The 23,995-nt window shown below is 46.1% G+C and overlaps 1 protein-coding gene across 1 annotated transcript in view; it reads right to left on the bottom strand.

Moving 5' to 3' along the window:
• Positions 1–1,783: 1,783 nt before the first annotated feature.
• LAMB3 (laminin subunit beta 3) overlaps positions 1,784–23,995 on the bottom strand; it is a 78,257-nt gene continuing 56,045 nt past the window's right edge. The window contains exons 6-25 of the mRNA XM_026077167.1: positions 20,052–20,166; positions 19,469–19,542; positions 18,965–19,156; positions 18,455–18,518; positions 17,842–18,017; positions 16,936–17,056; positions 16,335–16,523; positions 16,082–16,237; positions 15,258–15,454; positions 13,097–13,208; positions 12,350–12,722; positions 11,629–11,789; positions 10,231–10,439; positions 8,825–9,028; positions 7,891–8,035; positions 5,450–5,657; positions 4,452–4,593; positions 3,930–4,106; positions 3,314–3,467; positions 1,784–2,215 (exon numbers count right to left, since the gene is read on the bottom strand). Of these exons, the coding sequence (XP_025932952.1) occupies positions 2,082–2,215; positions 3,314–3,467; positions 3,930–4,106; positions 4,452–4,593; positions 5,450–5,657; positions 7,891–8,035; positions 8,825–9,028; positions 10,231–10,439; positions 11,629–11,789; positions 12,350–12,722; positions 13,097–13,208; positions 15,258–15,454; positions 16,082–16,237; positions 16,335–16,523; positions 16,936–17,056; positions 17,842–18,017; positions 18,455–18,518; positions 18,965–19,156; positions 19,469–19,542; positions 20,052–20,166 (3,303 nt within the window). The 3' untranslated portion in view covers positions 1,784–2,081. The remainder of the gene's footprint in view (positions 2,216–3,313; positions 3,468–3,929; positions 4,107–4,451; positions 4,594–5,449; positions 5,658–7,890; positions 8,036–8,824; positions 9,029–10,230; positions 10,440–11,628; positions 11,790–12,349; positions 12,723–13,096; positions 13,209–15,257; positions 15,455–16,081; positions 16,238–16,334; positions 16,524–16,935; positions 17,057–17,841; positions 18,018–18,454; positions 18,519–18,964; positions 19,157–19,468; positions 19,543–20,051; positions 20,167–23,995) is intronic.

Here is a 23,995-nt window from a genome sequence, read left to right as displayed (position 1 = left end):
AATTTCATCAACTGGGACTAGAGCTTTTCACCTGCGTCTCAACTGTGGCCATAAGCAAAGGGTTGACCCTGGGCTGCTTAGGTCCATCGCTGTTCCTGGAGCCTGAACTGCCACTCCCTTTCTCAGATTTGGTCCAAGCAGCACAGTTTAAGTTGTTTTGTTACCAGAGAGCATGGAGATGCTGTTGTCTTGTAGGCAAGCAAGAAATAGCAGAAAAGTACAATCATGAAAGATTCCTCCCTGTCTGACCATAGATCAGATTGATTCTCGACTCATTAAGTTAACATTCACAGTGCATTATATACAAGCAGTAGGAAGTACTACTATTAGATTTTGCAAGAAAAATTATTCCTCAAAGGTGAACATATGCTAGCTTAGTTCTCCCCGAAAGCTGGATACAGTGAAGTGAGCCACATGCTACAATCTTTTATGACACTCCCTACTGATGAGATTACATGAACAGAACTGTAATATATGAAGGATTAATAGAAGAAACAAATGCAAGCAGGGTCTACTATAGACCCCAAATAGGTCAATTCAAATGATTGGTCATGTAATAACCCTTTAGAGATAAGGCATATAAAAGGATCTAAGCTGTTCCTAACACCCAATGCTACTGCTTATTAAAAGAACATTTTGAAGGTAGCAGTCCAGTAAAACAAAGTTCAATCCTCATTTGAAATTCTCTCTCTTGCAGAAACAGAAGGGCTGTTTTTCTCTTTTCTGCACTTCAAAGCCAGACATCAATAGTGCAAGCAAGAAGAAAGGAGGCTGTGTCCTGCCAGGAGCAGATGGGCAGCAATTTCTCAGAGAGCGGTGACCGACCAGTGACGGGCTGCACGCTTCTTCGTCCTGGGAATCCATCAATGCAGTGACCTCAAAGTGTTTCTGGATCATTAACGTTGGGAGATGGCACTTTAGCAAAGGAAAGTCCGAGGCTTCTGCTAGCATCTTCAGTGTATATTGTTCATACAACATTGCTCAATGCTATAAGCTTTTGTTTTTTGTATACTGTGTAGTTGTCCAATGCATAACAAGTGTACTGCACAGCACAAATCCTATAAACCAAAGCCATGCAGAGTTTCATGCAGTGGCAACTTTTTTTTTTTTTTTTTTTTTTTTTTTTTTACAATCTGCACCCTATCACTCCTAAGATTTTGTTCAGTCCCAAGCTTCGGTGTCAACCAGCTGCCTAGGCTGTGCAGTTTTCACTTAAGCTACAAAAGGAGACAACCTGCTAGTAACCTCCATATGTTTGATAATAACCACAGCAAGGTCTAAATTCCCTACTTCCAAGTCTGTAATTGTGCAATAAATACTTGCTTAATAAAGCCAACTTTTGTTTTGTAAAGTACCTGTTGGTTATTCATAGAAATCTGATGTGGAAATGGTCTATTAAGTCCCTTCTAAAGCAATCCCTGTGCATCTGCAGACCTGTTCCCTCCGGTATTCTGCTGGCAGACTGTTATGTGATAAATAAGCAGATTGTGACAGAAAGTCAAAGAAGAAATTTGACTCTACCTTTGAGTTAGAAGTTGCATTTCTCTTATTTGTATAAGTATAGGCATGATGTATAGATATGATGGAGATAAAATTCTACATTTGAATAAAGGAGGAAAGTACTGAAGCCAAAGCAAACTTTAAGGATAAACTGCAGTGCAGAGAAAATGTTTTAAAAGGCCCCACATGAGGGCCTTTAATTTGAACAGTGAAATCCAGCTGCAAGAGCTTGAATTGGCTAAAACAAGAAAAAACAAATCATTTCTTGGTTTATAAACTCCTATAGAAATAGCACTTTTCTGGATGTTTTATTTGCAATGAAGATTGATTTTTCTCCCCCTTTCCTATAAGAACTGGGTGGCTTCAGCCAGGCCAAACAACATAAATCCTGTCCAGGGGGCTGCTCTTTTGGCTCAGAGCAGCTATTTTCCAAAGGCACAATAATTCAATTTGCTAAAATCAGAGACATTAGGAACATGAAAACTCCATGCAGAAAATGCGAATAAATACACAAGTCAGTGTCTGAAGATAAGAAAGACAATGCAACTCTATGGCAAGACAGAGCCTCCACAGTTCGTTTGTCAGCAGCTGTCATAGTATGCGACTCGCTTGTTGATCGAATCCCGAATCCTTTCCACCCGCTCCTCCAGGCCAACAAGGCTCGCTGACTTGGACATTAAAGCTTTGTTGCTTCCCTGAATTTCCATCTCTAAAGCTGAGGAGAGAGGGAAGGAAAGGGTTACAAGAAGATCACAGTCGGAGGAAGATACGTCCAGGTACCCTTCCCAGCTTTCAGAAGCCATTCGGGTTGGACTGAGCCTTCACCTCCCTCATGGGGCAGATATTGCCCATGTAGGGGTAAGGGGAGGACAATTAGTACTGCCTCCTCCTTCTGCATTTCCCTTTTACCCCTCAGAAAATCTGAACACAACTGTTCTGAACTTCGATTCGGTTCACAAGCACTGCAAAGCTTCACAGATCAGCCAGACGTGCCAGCTCCCCGTGTGTGTGTTATGTGCCCACTCCAGTCATGGTACGGCCACGAAGCCCATCCTGCCACACACCAACCGCTCTGTAGGAGGGTCATGTTGGCTGCTGCTCTCTCCCAAATATCTCTGGCTCCTCCAGACACCGCTGAAGCAGATGAGCGACTGTGCCGCTGTTGTTCATTGACGTCAGTAGGGCAGGAGCAAGCTCATATGTATGCACATCATGCTTTGGAAGGAAAACTGCATGCTGGCCTGCTTAGCAACATCAGGAACCCTTGCTGCATGCAGAAACAGGCATACAGTGCTACATGCCTGCTGTCAGTAGCACTGAGCAGCATTCTTCTGAGCACCTGGTCTAGAGAAGCTCCTTCGATGTGCCCCAGAACACACTGCTTATCAATGCCAGCAATGCCAAGGCCCTCACCGGTAACGGCCTGGGCTGCGTGCCAGGCAATCATTCACTCTCCATCCACTTGGAAGGTGGTTCCAGCCTCCCGGTCAGCTAGAACCACATGCTGGCTGGCCCTCAAGAGTAACCAAACAAAGCCGTTAGTTTTGAATGCTTAAAAATCAAGAGAATGTGAGGAGGAAAACCACGATGCTGCTAAGGGCCTATCTACTTTGCAAACACAGGTGTCCCTTCTACACCAGGTGCATACACCCTTGCTAACTCTAAATTTACTAGCTTAGTACCAACAGTCGCAGCCCAAATGCGCACCACTACTAAAAGTATGTTGTCTTCCTTGTAGTCACTTTCCCTCACCCCTCTAGAAGCCCCTCCTCACTGCTTGAGATTATTACATTGAGTTCACAAAGAGTCTTACTTTCCATCCTGAGCATCATGGCCAAGGTTTCCTCAAGCAGAACTTTTGCCTCCAAGTTTATGCTTTGTACCCTGCTGCCCTGCACTCCCAGGGTTGAACTCTGCTTCATTCTTCCCTTCATCTCAGTGTACATTTGTTTCACTTGTTCAAATGCCTGTAGGAAAGCAAACAAGCAGTGCATGTAGAATCAAACAAACAAACTGGGGGAAAGGGGATTTTGCAATGTTGAATCCATTTTAAATAGCAAATGAATACTGCACTAGAGCTTTGCCATTAGTATTATTATACAAATGCATAAAGGCTTACAATGCACTGACACAGATATGCTGACTGATAGCTATGTGGGCCATGCTATCTCAGGTGGGAGATATAACGTAAGTAAGTTTTCAGCAATAGGCATTAGGATTGAGAAATGGCCTGGAAAAATTCAGTAGTGGGATACTACATCAGATGAATAAGAAAACAACAGTGCACAAGCAGTGGCCTGGATAGGGACCTCTCCTTGCCCCATCCAAATATGTGCCTTGACACAGCTGGCTTTGCTGTCTTATGACAATAAGAAGAAGGTGCACAGCTGTGAACTACTTTCATTCCTGACTTGTCAGAGTTCGGGTACCTGCTGAGCGCTCCTTGCTTGCTCGCCAGCCTTGGCTGCTGTCTGTTGTGCATCTGTGGCTCTCAGACGATTCTGATCCGCTTTGTGCTGCAACTGGGTGAGTCTTTCTGCAAGTCCATCCAGCTGACCAGCAATGGACTTCACATTATTCTCAGCTGGGCCAAGAACAGCCTTGATCTAAAAGCACAGTGTTGCACATTAAGAAGGAAATCACATCCAAAAACATTATCATATTTCCTGTCTTGATTGACAAATTACAGAACTGAGGTTTCAGTCAAGGATCAGAGACACCACTGTACAACTGAGCAGAGCAAAAGACAGGCCTTGTCTCAGGGAGCTCAGCTGAGGTTTGTGACTGGAGAAGCAGACAAATGAGACACAGCAGGAAAAAAAAAAATTTACAGCAAGAACTTTACCAGATCCAGTTTCTCACTGTGTTGGTACAGTCAAGCTGGGAAGTTTCAAAGGGGCAGTGAGCAGGGCAGAATATTGCTATTTAGGAAGTCAGAGTACACCACTTACTTCATCAATGCGGTCCTGGATGAATCGAAGGGAAGAACTAGAGCCCCTGATAGCACCCTGGGCCTCTAGGAGCACAGTGTTTGCTCGTCTCAAATTCCCAACCACCTCTTCCACATTGCCTTCCACAGCATTTGCCCGGTTCCTGGGAAGCATGGGACAGAGTCAGGAATAAATGTATGTATTTGCATGGATTGGAAGTTAAGACGGCAGAGGCAAAATAAGCAAGTGAGAAAAGCAACACAGGATTGTAACTGAACAGTAGTGAACTGATTTATTTTGGAAATGGTGCAGGAAAAAATATTAAAGGGAAAGCAACAGCCATTGAACCAGTTACAGTGGACACTTCTCTGTTTGCAGTGGAACTATTCAAACCGGGTGATAGAGCTTCCCCTAGAAAGCCAGACTCCCTTGCCTCATCACTTCCAGCAGGTTAAGCAGGTGTCAGACACTACCAAGGAGTTTACATACTTATCCTGATAACCTGCTCTCTGGGATATTGCTGAAAGTCAACATGTGACAAAGCAGATGCTCCAAATTTGCAAGGACAGTCTGTAATTACTTTTTAAGGGACCATGGGATAATCCTCCCAACTTTCACCCAGAAAACAAACAGTCCATTTAATCCCCTCACACTCTCTTGTGCAATTAGGATATAGGTCACCAGTATCAAGTAATACATGAGCAAGCCTATCATCTCTCATCATGGGAGCTCAGGAAAAGGAGAAGAGCTTCCATTACTTCTGGTAAAGACCTTCTTGCTCTAATACCTATAATGAGATCTATTAGCAGCCAGATTTCTTATTTGTATTCTGGCACCAGAGAGATTGCAAACTCATTCTTTTAGGTACTGTACAGATATAGAAGATCCTGGGCTAAAACTTCAGGTTGTGCAAGTCAGTACAGCTCCAGCAAAGTTAGATTTAAATCCAACTGAGAATCATCACATTCATGCTGGCTATGTAACCCTTAGCTGCTAAAAGCCTTTGAATCCCAACTGACCTGGCTTGTTCTGCTTCCTGCTGAAGCTGCTTGGCCTTAGCGATATCCTCAGCTGTCTGGGCAAGTATGCTCTCTGGACACTGCAGCTTAGTAGCCAAATTTTGGATCTCGGTCATTTTTCTCAGGACTGCAGCAGCATCCGCAGGAAGATGTAGTGAGAGAACAGATTCACTGATTTCCTGGATAGTAGCAGGGTCAGTATCTGTGTCTAAAGAGTTTGCAAACAAACAGACCATGTCAGAAATAGAAGAAAATAATAGAAAGGTAGGAACGCAAATGCAAGGGAGCATGAAGGCAGATATCCAGCTTTGCATGTTCCCACACATACTTGGTCTCTGTGTTTCAGAGAGCTGCCAAAGTCCACCCTGAATTTAATTAACTAGAGCAGGTGCCTGTTTTTAAAGGCAGGGTCAGTCTGAAGGCGATTTGCCCCATGATGACTGAAATAAGACACCAAATAGGAGGCACCAAAAGGGTCAAGGCAATAGTTCTACCACATATTCTCTCACAGAGTACAGACAGGACACAGACCGCATACCCCTGACACAAGGCAATATTTGTGAGCCCGTCTAGGTACAGTATGCTTCTGCTATGGGGCAGTGCTCAGCATCTAATTCTCCAAAAACCTAACCTTCTGGGCTCAGGTGGATAGATCAGTCAAAGACAGGCACAGCAGGCCAGCTTCAGTTGTGGGGCAAGTCAGCGAGTGGAGCAATAATAGCAGCCCTTTTAACTAAACCTACTCCTTTTTCATTTTCTTCCTCCATATTCAGGTGTACAGGGAACGTATCCATTTCTGCTGTCTATTCCAGATTTGTGTGGTCTCTTCAGGGTTTTAAGTGTTCTGTTGATGCTCTGTGATTCTTTCTCCATTATTCTGAATAACATCTCTGACATCTCCTTTTCCCAGCTTGGGTCTATGCTACCACTCAACATGGAAGTCACTCTGGAATAGTTCCTAAGCATGTCCCAAATATGTTGATTAGCATCTTTTGGCATATTTGATGTTTTAGACTTCCTGATGTAAACAGCTCTGTCAGCTGTCCCCAAGGATTTGCTACAGGTCTTTAATTGTAGACTGAGCTGACCCTTTTACTGATTACCATTATGGACTTACATGACTCTATTGTACTTAAAGGGGGACAAATATGATAAAGTTTAGGTTTGTTTCAGTATTGAAAAGTTTCCCTACTGCTTAGAATAAAATGAGAACTGGGTTTATATTTAGTACGTACTTTTCTTTCACCTCAGCAAAACTTTCAGGAAAAGTACTAAAATGATATCTTTAATTTGGCAAAAAGGGTAAGATGGCTAAGCCCAGAGTTCAGTCAAGTAGATCTCATTGACTAGATGAGATTGTGTTTCAAGACAAGCCTTTTCTTATTTCACAAACAAAAGTTATCAAATCTGAGGAATCGGAGGCAGGCAAAGCCCAAGGGACATTAGCCCAGTGATTAGCTCAGAAATATCTTCACTCATCATTAACACCAGGCAGCACCGAATGACCTGATTTTCTTATTCAGCTAATGCTCATGAGGCTTATTATGTTATTACAATCTGTCTGTGAACAATAAGTCATCCCATTGTTTTATAGGACAACAAGGAATTGTAGTCTGATTAATAGCCTGCTCCAGAGAAGATTTGTCTGCGTTTATCTCTGGTCAGTAAATGTTGCTGATAAACTCTTCTGCATCTGAGGGCTGCTCAAAAGCTGCCATCCTAACCAGTGCTAACTGGTAACACTCACAAACAGCTTCAGCACAGAGGCCATGGGCGAATGTGTTTGTCCCCAAGTCCCAGAGACAAAGAAAGGAACTGTGGCAGAGAGCAGTACACAAAGAAACCTTTTGCCCATGCTACAAATGAAAGACTCCTCTTCCTCAGGACTGTCAATCTAGAGCTTTCCACTTTTGTTAAATTCAGTTTTTTGTTTTAGAACTAAGAGATTTGACAGCAGATTTGGCTGTTAAAGATTCCTCCACAAAGCCCTACAGCACAGATGATCAAGCCCAACATTTGGTACGTTCTTACCCCAGGCATCCATTTATAGATGACTCTTAACATCCTTGAAAGGAAGCAGGCCAGGCTTGCCTTTGATGAAGTGCCAGGGAAGTCTATATGGCTAAAACATCCAGGATTAATTTGGTTCCATGTGAATGGCACAATCAAGCTTGACCAAATCAGCTGGCCAAACTTCACTTACTGACAAAAATCAATGAGTTTTGTACTGCTGAAATTCCTTCTTCTCTGCTTTTCAGGAAACACTTTATGCACATTATCTTGGGCATGTGAATAAACTCATGTGCAGATGAACTGGATATCTCTGAGCTAAAAATGGGTGAGCTATTCAGTTCATTCCCTTTATTGTACTCATACACAATATCACTGTACAAAACTAGATCTCCCATGCACATACATACTGTAAGTTTGCATAGTGCTACCTGACAAGACGTTTCGAACTTTCTGGATGAACTGTCGGATGCGTCGGACATCGCCTTCTATCTGGGTCCTTGTTATACTCAACTGCTCCACGAGACGCTGAGTATTGCTTTGAATCTGATTTGCAGACGTCTCTGTTGCTTTAATCTGCAAACAACAATATCTTACTGAAGCCATTTCACTTGACCTGGAATCCCAGCAGCCCTACCCAAATCCTGAACAAATTAGACAAGTCACTTGAAAATTATGCTTTTACCCATTTTTAACATGTCTCAGCTTGGAGGATTGTAAACCGTAAAGATTGATGGTTGGTTTTGCAAATAAGCTTTCAAAAAGGGGGCAGTACTCTTCATCTTTTGAAAATGCTTTTGAAACACGTTTTGAATGACTTTGAAAACCCACTTTGTCTATGCAAGCACTCTGAGAGGCTGTAGAGAAAAGGTGCAGCAACACTAACACACATATTCTAGATTGGAACAAATGTTAGAGCAAACACCTCTGGATTCAGAGACGTATCCAAATCCCTATCCCTTTGCCATACTAATCCCAAAATACAGGGAGGACAGGCTTCCTTGGGACATTTCCAGAGCTACTTGCATGACTGGGAATACTAAAAGAGAAGATCCCGTGGCATTGCGGCTCTTTGGCTTCCAGGCTAAGGAGAGACAAGAACTGCAGTGGTAGCATAAAAATGTTCATTAAAAAAAATCCTGAATTTCTGAAGCAGTCCAAAAGATCAAGTCTCAAATCAAGTCTGAGATTGGTTATTTTATCACAACCTGTTCTTTCCACAGCTGTTTAATGAGCATAACATCTGTTGCATTATAACAAGGAACTGAGCAATCGAGCACAGAGCTATAGGCTCCTGCGGCATGCTGCGCGGTAGCATCCATGCCCTTGGTCAGGCCCAGGGAGCATTACACTCCCTGCACTCACCAGCTGCATGGTTTCCTGAAGCCGAACGCTCAAGCTGCGAAACTCGCTCGTGGCTTTCTCAGCCTTCCTGAGGGCACTTCGTGACAGGGGGAAGATGCCCCTGCAGCTCAGACTATCTCCGCACTCCGTGCTGTTGTCTCGCAGGCAGAGCAGCCCCTCACACTGGGCAGGAGTACACTTCTCCAGTCTGAAACCACCACAGATCTAAATGGGGAGAGAGCAGCACGCAATAATGAGATCCTGCTGGTGCCATGTCATCATCAGTGGCACAGAGACCTCAGTGGTTTCAGGGAGACAAACCAGCATATTATAGCCAGTCTATGCCAGGCTCTTTGGACAGACTCATACCAAGGGAGCCAGGCATGAACTTGCAAGACTTCTGCAGTGGAAGCTCTACATGGAACGTCAGAAGTGCCAGCCCTTTGATTTGGGTGGCCAAAGCGTATCAGCTTGGCTGCCAGTGACATATACCAGAGTGCATGATTCAACCCAAATGACCAGATGCTATGACTGTGTCAGAGAAGGGCAGCCAGAATTATGCACACACATACTGGCTTTGAATGCCCACATCTGAGACAGTACCGTGAGGTCTGAACCTCTCTTCACCACCCCTAAGTATGAGCTGGGAAACAAACAGGAGCAAAGTGGGAGCTAAATCCAAGCAGCTCATGAAACATAACATAGAGTGTGTCTACATGGAGCAAACATATCGTTTACTCGCAAGACAGCAACTCTTCTCCTCACAGTGTTGGGAATCCCTGCAACCTGGCCAGTTTCCTTTTGAAGAGATAACAGGCTGAGAAGATCCTGCCTAAACATGAGTGGTTTTAATTGCAGGTCATGTTCCAGAGTTACCATCCAAAGAGGACACCGCAGCAGAGGCACAAGCAAATTCAGAGCTAGTGCAAAAATCAGCGCAGGCTGATCACTTGGGAACATTCTGATGCCCTGAAAAGCAGAGATGGGAGGTTGGTGGTCTCCACAGCAACCGTGCATTAGGAGACACTGAAATGGATCTCCATGGCAATAACAAAGCAGCGAAGGAGAAAGAAAAGGAACCTTATCCAGAAATTAAGCGAGTCTTTGAGATACAAGAACTGACACATTAGGGAGTCCTTGGAGGAAAAAACTGCATGCCTGGAAAGGGGGGGGGGTCCCCAATACTTTGGTAGCTGTTGTTACTAGATAAGGGACGCTCAGAGTGTTCCCCACTGATGTCCCAAAGCAGCAGTTTGCCGGGATGCCATTTACGGTGAGTCTCTGTCCAGAGATTCATCCTGCCATGCTAGACTGAGGAAAGATGGATGACTGCATGATAAGACTTCTGACTCCCAAGCACTACAAGGTCCCCTTAAAAACTAGATATGTGCAAGTGGGGAAATCATAAAATCACTTTCTATTTTCACCTTATTTATAACTGGGGTCAAGTTGGGAGATGAGGCTATCTTGCCCTGGAGAGCCTGCAACGTGGAGGTATAGCCTGTAAAAACCCCTTCCAGTCCCTCAGCACTTTTCCGGTTCTCTCTGGATTCAGCTAGCAGCCTGGAGGCACCAGCTATGAGATTGCTGGCATTGGTGGATGTCTGGTAAGCAGATCTGATAGTCTTGAAGGCTCCTGCAGGAATAAAAACAATAAACGACACGAATGCTTTCATGACTCATAAATGCAGCATAGCTACCTAAACAAAGTCATTGACTATACCCTGCAAGTGGATGTGTGCACAGAGAGGAGGGGGACACAGTAAGAGAGATTAGTCACTAAAGCACAACTAAAAAGCTCCTTTTATTTCCAAATGCCTTTCAGCCATTCTTTCACAGTGAGCTACAGAGCCTTCCTGAAGGACTGAACTCTGGTTTGAGGCTCAAAGATTGAAACAAAATTAGAGCAAAGGACATACAGGTGCTGATCCTGGGCTAAACCCCAACTTTGCTCAGCACAACTCAGAAGGTGGGCTTTGGCAGGGGGAAAGAGGGCTCCTTTGGAGCCCTTTTCATCATTTGCAGGTAGAGCCCACCACTCCCCCCTTCCCTCCACCACCACAGCCTGAAAGGAGAACGGTCAGGACTTAGATCTATAAACCCTGCTTAGACAGTCAGAGATTCAGAGCAAATCTGCACAGGCAGAGGTCATTCTCCATGTGCTCTGGATTAGCGCGTCCCTGGTAGGCTGAGCTGTACTGTGCAACATATGAAGGAGGGAAGGCAGAAGACAATAAGATACTTGGATAGAATTAGCTGCAGCAGGGATATAATGGCAACCTACTACCAACATCATCACAAGGCTTAATTAGCTCTTCTCCTAAGTGTGTGACAGCCGCCTGGCTCCCTTTCCCACCCCTCCATCCTTTCCATCTGTGCAGAACCTTCATTATTTCAGCTTCCTCCCAGTTTCTGTGACACATTCTCAGATGGGCTCACCCCCTTTTCTAATAGCTCATGCTGGGCCCTGGGAGGAGAGGCACTTTTGCATGCAGAAGAAAGTTTGTGCTGGCTGAGAGAGAAATCAGCCAGCCTGCTGGGACATCAGGAAAATGATGCATGCAAACTGAGTCTTCCAACTCCAATATTTGAGAGCAAATAATCTGTTAGCATAAAATTGCTAGTAACTGCTAAAATTAGAGGTTGCATAGAAAGAGTTTCTCTCTTTATGAGGAGAAGAGCTATTTATTGTTCCTAAGCCGACAGCTGGTGAAAAAGTTCTTCATTTTATACATTCAAGCAGTGGGAAAGCCACCAGATCCACAGGCACGTTGAAGTAAATTAACAGCCACAAATTAAGAAACAGTATAACTGCAGCATCGTACCTGAAAGATCTGTGCTGCGACTGGTTTCAAACTGGGTCTTCTTAGTCTGATACTGGGTGTTAATGATAACCAAGCTTCTGTTGAGGGTGTCAAGCTCACTAGACAGAGAAGTAGTCTCATCCAGAAAATGAAGGTCAGGATTTATGCCTCGGGCTTGCTTTCTGGGAGGGCAAAAGCAGAAAACGTGGATTCGAGTATAGAGCAAACCATCTGCGGACAGAGGTCAGGGTCCTCTTGTGCTGGGATGCTACGAACACACGGTGAAGAGGCACTTCTCTTTGCACAAAGAATTGACTGCCCAAGTATACACAATAACCTTGGAGGTTTGCATAGCCCACAGATAGCAGGGCCAGGTTAGAGCTCTCCTCTTCTGGGTCCTCTCTGCCTCATCTTGCAGGGCTGTGTCTACGGACTGTGCAAGATGATCATCAAAAGCCTGTCAAATGGTCTCTATTTGCAGGGTAAGACCAGCTCACAGGAGGAGCATGTTGGAAGCACAGGCTTCTTGTGTCGCTGATCATTGTGCGAGCTGAGCAATATTTTCAATTACAGAAACAAAGCAGAAAATATTCGAGTGATTGTGACAAGTCGAGTAAGTGCACAGGAAAAGCCTACATCTCTTCCTAGCTAAGGCAGCTACTCTACTAGCTCAAAGCCTGCGTGCTGGCTCTATGGGCCCATGGAGCTCTGGGCACCACACCATCGAGGCAAAGTCCTTTACCTGATCGCAGTGAGCATGCTGGCCAGCTGGGTCAGACCCTGCTCCATCGCTAGAGAGCTGCCAAGGATGCTCTGGGCCTGCTGAGCGTTGCCCTCCATTTCTGAGAGGCGGGCGCTGAAGCGGGAGCCTCCAGTCCCAAAGTGCAGCTGCGAAGTCGAGTTGCTCAGGCTGGCCTTGCGCATGCTAAGGCGCTGGATGTCGCCGTCATAGGCTTGGAAACAGGGGTGGCACAGCTCACACTGGGGGTAGGTGCTGCAGTGACCCCGCTGACACTGGTCACAGCGGAGCCCCGTAACGCCTGGGCGACACAGACAGCGGCCTGTGGTCTTGTCACACCCTGTTTCCTCTGTGCCCTGGAAATCACAGTTGCACTCTAGTGGACGGAAAGGTGAAAAGATATAGAGGTCAATCCCACTGAAGGGGGGTGGTGGGAATCAGACCCTTTAAACTGGATGCTAATACAATCTCAAATCCAATCCACCCCTTTCACCCTTCCCACTGTCTGGAAAGGAGATGGCATGGGCACAGTAAAAGAAACAGGTCCCAAAAGCCTGGCTGCTCACAGTACCCAGAGATAGGAGAGAGGAACAGAGCCGAACAGGGAGGCTATTCCAGAGAGGAAAGTTCTCTTGCAAAATACTGTGGAAAGTCTGATGTCAATCATTGGCCAGGTGCTATTTTTCCAGATAACCAGTGATTTCACTGCACTAAGAAACACCATGCTAATGAGAAATGGCTGTTCCATACCTGTGCATCCTACCCTGACATCTCCATAGTGCCTATCTGGGCAAACCTGCTCTTGTACAGCAGAACACGTTCTTCCTGTGAAGCCTTCTCTGCAAGGACACTGTCCTGTGAACTGAAGCAAGAAAAATACATCAGGGAGATCCAGCTCTGAACACCTTCCTGGGAAAGCCCTCCCTTGATTTGCTCTTGAATCAGTAAATCCTCCCTGTATTCCCACCCTTTGCTGACTTCAGTAGCAGGAAATTCCAACCAAAGGCTCTTGCATTTCCTCCCTGGAGCAGGAGAAAGCTCCAGGGTGATATTCAACCTCAGTTCTCTCTCTAACCATCCCTCGTTACACCCTTCTGCTGTCAGACCCCAACAGAATTAGTCACATTTTCATCCCACGCAGGCACTTCTGCTGTTGCTGAACCTCTCCAACTCCTTGAGTGACAACGAAAAATCAGGCATATGTGGGAATTCAGGCACCTATCTCCCAGCACTTGTGTTTATCATCATTGTTTAAGTCCCGTGTGAGCTCAGCTGCTAATTCAAGCCTACACCATGATGTGAACCACTCTGTGCAGCGTACCCTGAACTGCAGAACCTGAACCACTCTCAAGCCTTTCTGTTTTCAATCTGTATCGTCTCCTACCTAAGGGCAGGAAAAACAACAAAAGCCACATAGCCTTGATCTTTCAGTCCTGGGGAGAGGCTCGTCTCATGCCAACACTGGGGTTTATTACCAGGGTGTAGGAGGGAGAGAGAATAAAGGAGAGGAGAAGGTTTCCCTTCACCACTCTGATGACCACTGCCATCAGCCTGAACCTTCATAAGAGAACCTCTGACCCTCCCCAGCGACCTGGCAAAGGTGACAGAAAGGGATTGCCATGTGGGGTCTGCAAGTAGCAGTCACTTCCATGCTGGGAAATCGCCCACAGTTACAGCAGTTGATTATTTCCAAAGCTGATTTTTAGCAGATAGGGGAGCAAAGGTCTGCTGTGAGCTCTTTGCAAGTGCCGTTCCCCAATACAGAGGAAGATGGAAGATGGAAATAATAAACCCTTCTGTCACTAGCATTCTGTCAATTTTGTCTATTTAGATTGTATATTATTACGTGTCAGCACTGCACCCTGGGCTCCAGGCTCAGCTGGTCCCCGGGCACAACCATAAGAGGCTTGGGTCCAGATTTCTAAACAGCCTCAGCTTACAAGTATTATGATGTTTAGGTTTTAGGCTGTATTTCAAAGACAAAGGAATCACCTGCGAGAAATTAGGTCTGGTTTGTGATCTCAGATCTCCTCCCTGTGCTGAGCTGTTTTGGGACCTGTCTTTGGCTCTTAGAATATATCTTTTTTTTTTCATTTAACTTTAATTTTCCCAGTTGTCTCTTAAGCCTGAAGTGACAAACGCACTTTTCATTGACAAATGAGGATAATTAACTTGCCTTGCCTGTGTGAAAATCTCTTAATAGGATTTCCTGACCAGGTATTGGGCCTTTTACAATGGCTTAATCTTGTCTCCATAATTACCACTTTCCTTCATTTTCCTGAACAGCCTGTCATATTGTTTCTAGGAAATGGAAAATGAAAAATAAGAGTATAATGCATTAAGAAATGCACTGCCCTTCTTCGGAGGGTTCCACACATGGAATGGCAAGATGAAGCCATCTAACAAGTGGTTTTGATGCTCTGATGCCTCAGTGACATAAGGATCCCGGTGCCACTGTGCTGCTCAGCAGAGACACTGGCTCCTGTTGCCAACAGCATCCTCAGCTGTTGCAGTGCAAAGCCCTGACAGCTTATCCACCTGCTTCCCTCTGGGCCAGCAGGGTGCCAGCAGCTCCACACAGGACTGTTTTCAGAGTTGGTTGGAAAAAGAAGAGAGGAGAAGAGACAAAAAGAGAGTGCATAGTGAAATCACTCCCTCATACCTATCTCAGAGCTGAGTGACCAGCACATAGAGCACCTAAAGTCTAAAGCAGTTATCCTCACAGTGTCCGAGCGCATCATTAGCCTGACATTTGAGCACAGAGACACTAAGTGACTGCCCAAGGACACACAGGATGTGCAGCCAGCAGGTAGCTCCAACCTCTGTCCAGCTACCTGCAGCATGGGACTGCAGCGTCCTAGAGCAAGAGCCTCAGCCCCCGGAGCGCCACGTGGCCAGGGCTCAGCTGTACCTGGTTGCACTGGGTGCTGAGCGAGTGGCGAGGGTCGCAGCCGCAGGGCTGGCAGCCCTGACCGCTGGCAATCTTCCAGTGGTCAGCGGCACACTGGTCACAGTTGGCTCCCACCACGTTGGGCAGGCAGAAGCACCTCCCCGTCTCATCATCGCAGGGCATGTCCTGGCGCGATCCCAGCAAGTTGCAGGTGCATCCTGAAACAGGAAGGGTTTAGTCTTGTTAAAACTGGGTGCTGAGCACCAGCCTGTCTTCCCGCAAGTCAGATCCACAGAAACACCTTACTGCTGCTCAGAGACGTGCCCTCCTTTCTCTCCCTTCATGCCAGAGCTTGGCACGAAGGAGCTGTGCCCCTGCTTTAACACCAAGGTCTCCACCCAAGCATTGCAGTGGGACTCAGCAGTCCTGGGAGGCCTCTGCTCCCCTCCAGCCCCAGCTGGTGCAGGCAGTGCTAACCCGAGTCATGGCTGCCCTCTGCTGCCGTGCAGCCACACTCAGCCCCGCACAGCGCTGCCTTCAGCAGCCCCTGATGGCTTCACAAGCCCTCTGTGTGTCAGGGGAGGCACTCAGAAAGGGGGATGCAGCCCTACACATGCTCTCAACTCCAGTTTTCCCGTGACTTTTGCCAAACTCATACCTGAGACAGACTACAGTCCCAGGCAAGGAGGTTTATAAGCCCTTGCCCATCAGGGTTCTGATCTGGAAACCTCAGATCAGTGCTGGCTGGGAACCAGGTCCCTTTCAGAGTTCCTAAAGATGCTGCGTGCAAAGGCTAGATGTGAGCCAGCTCCCCGGCAGCAGTAGTTATTTCAGGGCCTACTCACTGCGGCATCCCTGGGGGTTGGTGTTGGCCAGCTGGGTGAATCCCGGCTTGCAGAGGTGACAGCGCTCCCCCTGCACATTCTCCTTGCAGACACAGCGTCCAGTGAGAGGGTCGCAAACAGAGCCTGGCACAGTGCCGTCCGGATCACATTCACAGGCTGGAAACGTGCAATAAACAGCATCGATGAGGAGTCCAAGGAGAAGTCAGCAGGAGTTTCAGGAGAAAATATTACACAGGGATAACCAGGTACTTACGCAGACAGGCTTCAGGATGTGCAAAATCTTGCCGCTGGTTGCGAAAATAGTTAGTTTTGCACCGCTCACAGTTTCTCCCTTCCGTATTGTGCTGGCAATTGTCACACACACCCCCGCTCTCCCCACTGCTGGCTTGGTAAACATCTGGGTCAAAATGGCACGAGTCGGAGTGACCATTGCAGTTGCACCCTAAAAAGAAAGAAAGCAAGCCTATCTAATGCTGCAACTGTGCAAAAATCTCCCAGCAGCTGGAGGCTCTGCCACATTGTCACTAGATGGTGCCCTCATCACCTGCATTGCATATTAGCACCCATAAACCGCAGCAGTGTGAAACTTGCACCAGTCAGACAGTTTTAGAGAAGCGCTATCTTGATCCATTTTGTGAGCCTGGGGGCATCAGCCCTATTGCAGTTCCACCAAACCGGTATCAGCGTAATCGTTTCAGGAATAGGTTTTGCAAAGACAGTTCGTATTAACATCCAGTCCCCAGCAGTGTCCAGGTAAAAGGACTCAGAATTTGCTCCCTCCCCTATCATTCATGAACGAGCAGAAGTTAGAAAGGCCTAAGGAAGAGGAAAGAGGGAAAGGCAGTTGGATGTACTCTGGCATTCGTGGGGATTGTCATCCTCTGCAGGTCGCCAAGGCTGGTCATTGTAGAGGTCTGCGCAATGATTGCAGTTCGGTCCTGCGGTGTTGTGCTGACACACACAATGTCCATGAACCTGGAATAGAGACAAAATATTACCCACTACTTATGGATGTTCTGCTAATTTCACAGTTTTTTTCTTTTGATTTCTTTTTGATACACAAATCATCTGGCACGCTTCTGCTTCTGGCTCACCTGCCCATTCCCAAACACTGCAGAGATGAAGACAGAAAGGTCAAGCTTTCTTACGCTCAGACAGCAAGAACCATAGCAATAGGGACAAGCTGCTCCTTAGCCCACTGCGACAATGAATTCCCATCACCTCTACAACGTACTTGAGGACAAACATACCTGAGGCTAAGAGGACAAACATAAGCTGCAGACAAGGAAATCTCACAAGAGCAAACAACTTGCATCGGCAAATCCTTTTTGGATTATGAAGGAGCCTGCTAGAAACTTCAGTGTCTTCCAGCCAGGCCAAATGACCCAGTGATGGCAGGTGCAATTACACCCAGAGTACAAACTCCTACAGCCACAAACTTCTGTAATTCCTTGTAAAGCCCCTTAACTTTCTTCATTACACAAAAAGCAGTTTTACACTGGGGTAACACAGGCTGTTTCACAGCCATCACCCTATTGCTGCAGGCAAAATGGGGCAACATTTCCCCTTGATGGATTCAAAGCAGCCTCTGGCCAGGGATAAGACTCTCTCGCATCAAATTGCTGGTCGTCCTGTCTGAACTCTCCTGATCAGTATCCCCTGGGAAGCAAGAGGCCAGGGTGTATGACGGGGCTAGAATTCGGGGATGGACTGGTACCAAACAGTATTCGTCTCCCAGCTTCTCCTGCCCTGGCACTCACCACAGCATGCTGATCTCCAGAAGGAGCACAGCGGTCGGCATGTCCATTGCAGAAGCAGCTTCCCTGCACCTGCATTTCCGTCACAGCATAGAAAGTGCTGGGCGAGCGGTAACCCTGGCGCACAATGTGAGCGAGCTGAGTGAAGTTAATTCTCAGGTTGGTGAATTCTCCCAGATCTGTTAGGGACCAATAAGAGATGTGAGGAGGCAGCAGAAACAGAGAGAGGCCAGAGAAGAACATCGCAATTAGCACTGAGGGTTAGGAACAAGAGACAGACAGCAGCCTCAGCACAAAGCAGTAGTTGAACCATCAGTGAAGACCGAAAGCTGCTCCTGCATTCAAGATATTTGACATGCCAGTCTGCAGCATATCTGGGGGCACCACAAAGGAAAGTTGTGCCACTGCTGTACCTGTGGTGTGCACAGGGGACATCATACATCAGAGAGGTGCTGGGGCAGCCACCAAACATGCAGCTGAAGGCTTGCTTTGCAAAGAACTTGCTCCCTCAGAAGGGCTTACCAAGGCTCAGTGCCCTCCATCACATGTAGGCAAAACCGTAAGGTGGATCACCCTCCTCTCCCTTTCTCAGATACACAGGAGGCCGTTCACTTACTGTTGACAATCTGGCTGTAAGAGGTAGAAATGGTAGATGCCAGGTCTCGGACACTGAATTTGACCTTAGAAGGAAAAAATTAAGAAAATTAAAATGCAGAAGGATAGGGTTCTTTCTTTTCACAACTTAAGCAGTAAGACTGTGCCCTGGACCCGTTTCCTCTGCAAAACTGTCACTTAATGCAGGAAAAAGGCCTTAGAATTGCTGGGGATTTAGCAGAAGACTGACATAACCCCTAGCTTGCCCACAAAGCAGTAAGGACTTTCCTTTGAGAAGGAGTAAGAATCTTCCAGAGGACTCTCCTCAGCGCTCTTGGATGTCCACTGACTCACATCACTTGCTAGGTATAATATTTGTACAAGATTTCCTGCAACACACAAATCCCAGCACTTCCAAGCCACCACATCCTTCTGCAATGTAACTTGGGTGATCTGCCCCCTATTACAGGGTCACATTGCAAGGAATGCACAAATGCTGGGGCTCCGTGCAACAAAATCCTATAAATCTTACCTTGCCCCCATGCAAAGGGTATCCATGCTGGGCATGCAGTGCCTGGCACTGAAGGTCCTGCCAGCTCTTGGGGGAGCCCTGGGGGATCTGAGGAAAGGAGGCGGCGCAGTCTGAGGCGAGGTACTGATAAACCTTCCAGGTCTTGCCAAAGTCAGTGGAGCGCTCAATCAGCATTGCGGCAGGGAGGAGCGACTGCAGTGGCAGGGAGGAAAGAAGAGGCATATCTCTGATTAAGGCTTGCACCAAAGATATTTTACAGCAGACAATCAGTTATATGGGAACCTACCGCCCACTGGAGGCCAGCCTGCTCTGGTCCTCCAAATAGCCCTAGGAAACAGCCATACAAATGGAAAAGAAGGGAGGAATGGAGGCATGATCCCTGGCCTGCTTATGTAGAGCCCAGCAAGAGCTTTGTATCTGGGTTCCCACATCCTGCCAAGAGCCAGCAGGGCCCTTCCACTATGTTTTGTAACCTCTTTGAAAGTTGGGAAGGTGCATACAAACCCTGAAGTCAAGGACAATGCCACTGAGCTGGAATTTCTTGTCCAGATCCAGCTGCAAAGAGACCCGATCCATGCCTGGAGACACAAAGAGGCAGTTTTCAGAGATGCAGACCATGGACTTTAGAAAAATAAAACATTGAGCTGTCTGAGCCAAGTCATTTATTTCCCTCTTTCCTTCCAATCTATTGAATTCAACACCTCTTCTCCTCCCCTCAATGCCACTATTCCAATCATTTAAGTCACCAAGTGTCTGTGAAAACACGAAGTTAGAAACTTGGAACTACCATCCCACAGGGAACAGCTTGTTCTGGTTCAAACCAGGAACTGAAGTTTCAAAATCCCCTTTGAAATATTTTTGGGAAAACAAAAGTTTCTCTTCAATTGTTTTCTGAATCTATGTTCAATTTTTTTCTGAGACTAAATGCAGCATCCAGGCACCTCTGACGCTGGGAACGCTTAAGGCTGATCCCAGGCAATCGGGGGAACCAAGGAAAGATTCCTGCTGCAGAACATGCAGGCCTGAAGGCTCAGAGATGTGAAAGCCCACAGTGTCCTGGAGGAATCCCAGCTTCCCCAGTACTCACTGTTCTGGGACTGCCACCAGCGCAGGTGCCCTTTGGAGGACAGCACGTTTTCCACACGGTGACTGTTGTGGGAGTGAGGCACCCGAGAGTCGCACCTGCAGCATTTCATGCTCCACTGAAAGGAAAAAGGCAGGTAGAAACAGCCATCAGCATATGGCCAAAGGGAAGCTGCCACGAACTTAGCTTTCATCCAGACAAGAGGCGCAAATTCGGCATGAAATTGTAGACGAACAAATTAAATAAAGCTGTTTTCTTAGACAGCTAAACATCTTAGGTCAATAAAATTAATGGTGATCAGAACTCAAGCGGTCCCCCTCATACCTCATACGTAAAAAGCTCATGGTTTTAAGGACTAAAAACTAAAACCAAAATTGTTTTGACTAAAACATATTTTTGGCCAATCATCAAAAAATGCCTTTTTTTAAACCACCTCCCTGGTTTCTGCAATGGCAGTGCTTGACAAAAAGCTCTTTGCAGCTTTTCAGCACCAGTTTGCCTTTTCCACATAACTGAGTAGGGCTGTTTGGGCAAACAGAAAGGCCTTTCTCTAGCATCCACAAACAGTAAATGTAGCTCAGCCCCTCTGCACTCTCCCCTCTGAGCAAAGCAGGAGCAAACAGCTCAGTGGGTGAAAAGTGAGTGGGTGGGGAGTCGAGCAGCTCAAAGTTCAGCTCTCCCTTAAGCCCTTAAGCAAGTAATTCAAGAAGCAAACAGAGATGTAGCATAGGGAATGCAGAGACTGAAAAAAAACAGGGTCCCTGAGGAGCAAACAAATATCCCAGTTTTGACTAACCAAGCAACGCTAAATGCCGTTACTTCCAGAAAGCTTTTGGGTGCATGTGGCAGATGAGTAGGCTCAGAAACATGTAGAAAGCAGTAGGAAGTAGATTGAGTAAGAGACAAGGAGCAGTAAAGGTCCCAATTTTGGCCAAAAGGAGCACCAGCCATGAGGTGGGCAAACAGGCTGGGTTAGGGCACCAGTGAAACAGGGAGGAAATACTTCAAGTGAAGAAAAGGAGGGGAAGAGAAGGTCTCAGAGGGATGTTAAGATGACTGCTGATGACAGGCATTGTGGCACTGTCACAGACAGGACACAGAGAGGGCTCATCCGAAAGACTTTGTACCTGCCATGTTCAAAACGGAATAAACACAACAGGCTACAGAGGTGATGGAGGAGTGGAGAGCTGATACATGAGAGAGAGGGAAAAAACAAACAAACAAACAAAAAAAGATCATGCACTTGGCATGTTCAGCCTAGCAAAATGCAAATGAAGAGCAGATACTGCTCTCTGGAAACGTTCCTGGGGTGATGCACCAAGGAGGGCAAAGAGCTATGTAAGCTTAGGACAACATTGCTCTAAAAGCAAATAAGATTAACGGGATGTAAATCATTTAGACCAAAAATCAGAGCTGTCAACCACCAGAGCTGCCTTCAAACTGAGTGGTGGGATATGCACTTTAAATAGACACATCCTGAAGCTGGATAAAATTTTGAAAGATTATAAATGCCGTTTATTGTGACGGCAGGAGACTGGCCTCGAAGGCTTGGTGGCATGCACAGGCTGACATGCTCAATGCGGAGGTGGCTCAGAAAGCTACCTTGAGAGGAAACGAGGTTTAACAGGAGAGAAGCAGCCAGAAGAAGGGGAGAACATTTGACACAAGGCATTAACCGCTGACAGCGAGAAGGCAATATGAGATGCTCCAGCTGCGAGGGCTGGAGGTCTCCAGGGTGACATGAGGCAACACCATAGGCATGGGACGTTTTTGGGACCCCAGTGATGAGATCAGCTTTCAGTGTCAGGGCAGAGACATCAAGTGCCTGGAGCAAGTAGCAAGAAGCACTTTACAGCTATCTCTGTGCTAAAATCTTCCCCATCTGTTATTAAAACAAATGGGCAGATTCCAGTTGAAACATTGAGCACATTCCTGTGCATTTGTCAGGTTTAAGGAAAAATCTGTGCTCAGGAGCATGCCGTGGTGAGGCAGCAGGAGGTAGTGGCTATGGGGTGGTAGAATGGAGATTTCTGTTTTCCCTTTCTAACCATGAAAAGGTTGAGTCACAGGTTACACATTTCTTTTTACCTGAAACAGGATCATTTAAGTCAGTAAGTTTCTTTCATTTCTACAAAAAGTACTCAGTTCCATAAGAACTTTTTATTAACTTAAAGAAAAATTCAAGGGAAAACTCCATCCAGAATTACCTTGCTTGCACTTGCACAAAACCCAAACCATACGAAGCCTAGGTTGGTTTTGAATGGAAAACAGAAATTGATAACACAATCATCTAATAGCAGATCCAGAGCTGTTTGATGGCTTTCCCAACTTGAGGTTGTATTCATTCATCATTAGCAGATAGTGCTTTGCTGATGACAAGGAAGTTAAGCAGCCGTGAAGCTACAGCACCTTAAGAGAGCTCTGAGCACAGATAGTGGTTTGGTTTTAGTTTCTAGCAAAATGAAGAACTGAACCCCCTGCCCATGGACCTGGGAACCTTTCAGCAGAGTTAGATGGATATTGAGAAGAGAGCCTCAGTTTAAACAGATCTGTTTCTATTATATTTGCACTCTTTATGCTCCATCTATAAACATCCCACAACAGGAGTTGACTAACTACAAAATTTATAACATAAAGAATATTGCAGAGAAAGCACCCAGAGAGACTCCAAAATACATAATCATACAATTTTCCCTGGGTCTACCAACTCCTCCTGGCTCTGTCAGTACAGAACAGAAACAATACAATTTGGTCCAGCCAGAAGAATTCATTTCAGATAATGACTACTAGTAGCAAATTGTTTGTCAGAAAGCTATGGGAATTATCCACAGAAATAATTCAGTGAACAATGCCCAATAATATTAAACTTCACAATTCTGACTACGATTAGAAAGGGGAAAAGGAAGACTTTCTGCAAGGGAAAAGGAAGGTTAACCACAGATAAATTATTTATTAAGAATTATTCATGCATATTTGTTAAGACCATTCACACAGCTATAGACAAAAGTACCTTCTAGCAGCTAAAATGCAATTAATGCTTTGGCAGTAAAGCTTCAATCACTTTTAAAATGCAGTCCTAAGTAAAGATGAAACTATCTGCCTGAGACAGACCCTTCAAATTTATCCAAGAATCATCCTGGGACCTCTGCTCAGTGTGAAAATCTTTTCCAGTTTATTGGTAAAGTTTCATCATTTAACTCTGTGGAGCTTCTGCAGCCTGCAGCTGTTTGGATCGCACCTGTCCCACGTATCCCTTACTAAGGAAAAGATCTGCCTGTTAAGCCCGGCTCACACTTGCCTTGCTGAGGCCAACACGGAGTAGCTCTGGGCGAACTCCGGCATGCGGCTCTCCTGCCAGGCAGACTGAGCATGTCTGCACTTGGGGACAGGTGGGAAAAAAAATGCCATTTCCAGTGACAGACTTGAACACTGAAATCTGAGCTGGGAAATCTGAGCTTACCTTTTTTTTTAAAGCTAAAATTAACACTGGAATAAAAATTCAAAATTCATTTCACATACTTTGAGCAAATTGTGAAACTCTATTGCACGAGAGAATTTGCTATTACTGACTATGTGTCTCAAAGTTCCTCGGGACAGAGGGAATTACCAAAATGACAGTCTAGCTGTGGGCTGAGGGGAGATTTACCAAGAAAAGACCTTTCCCTGCTTTTCCCCTCTCTTTTTTACCAGCATAGTGAATGATTCAGTAGATTCATCTGAGATGAGCTGGCCAGGAATAAACCAAGGCCGTGGGAGTACATGACAGAAATGGAAATGAAGAGGTCAGAGTCTAAGCTGGTTCACTGACGCACGGGGCAGTCCTGGGCCCCAGCTCTCCCATGCCTCTCCCATACTTGCTCTTGTCCAATGCTCTCCCAGGTGAGCATGGCCAAACACCAGCAGTCCAGCCCACGTGCTACTGAGACATAAAGAATATGTATGCGCTG

Source organism: Apteryx rowi, unplaced genomic scaffold (genome assembly GCF_003343035.1).
Source record: "Apteryx rowi isolate R43461 unplaced genomic scaffold, aptRow1 scaffold_45, whole genome shotgun sequence".
Lineage (NCBI taxonomy): Eukaryota > Metazoa > Chordata > Aves > Apterygiformes > Apterygidae > Apteryx > Apteryx rowi.
Note: the sequence above shows the minus strand (reverse complement) of the source record. Positions and strands in the feature narration are given on the sequence as shown.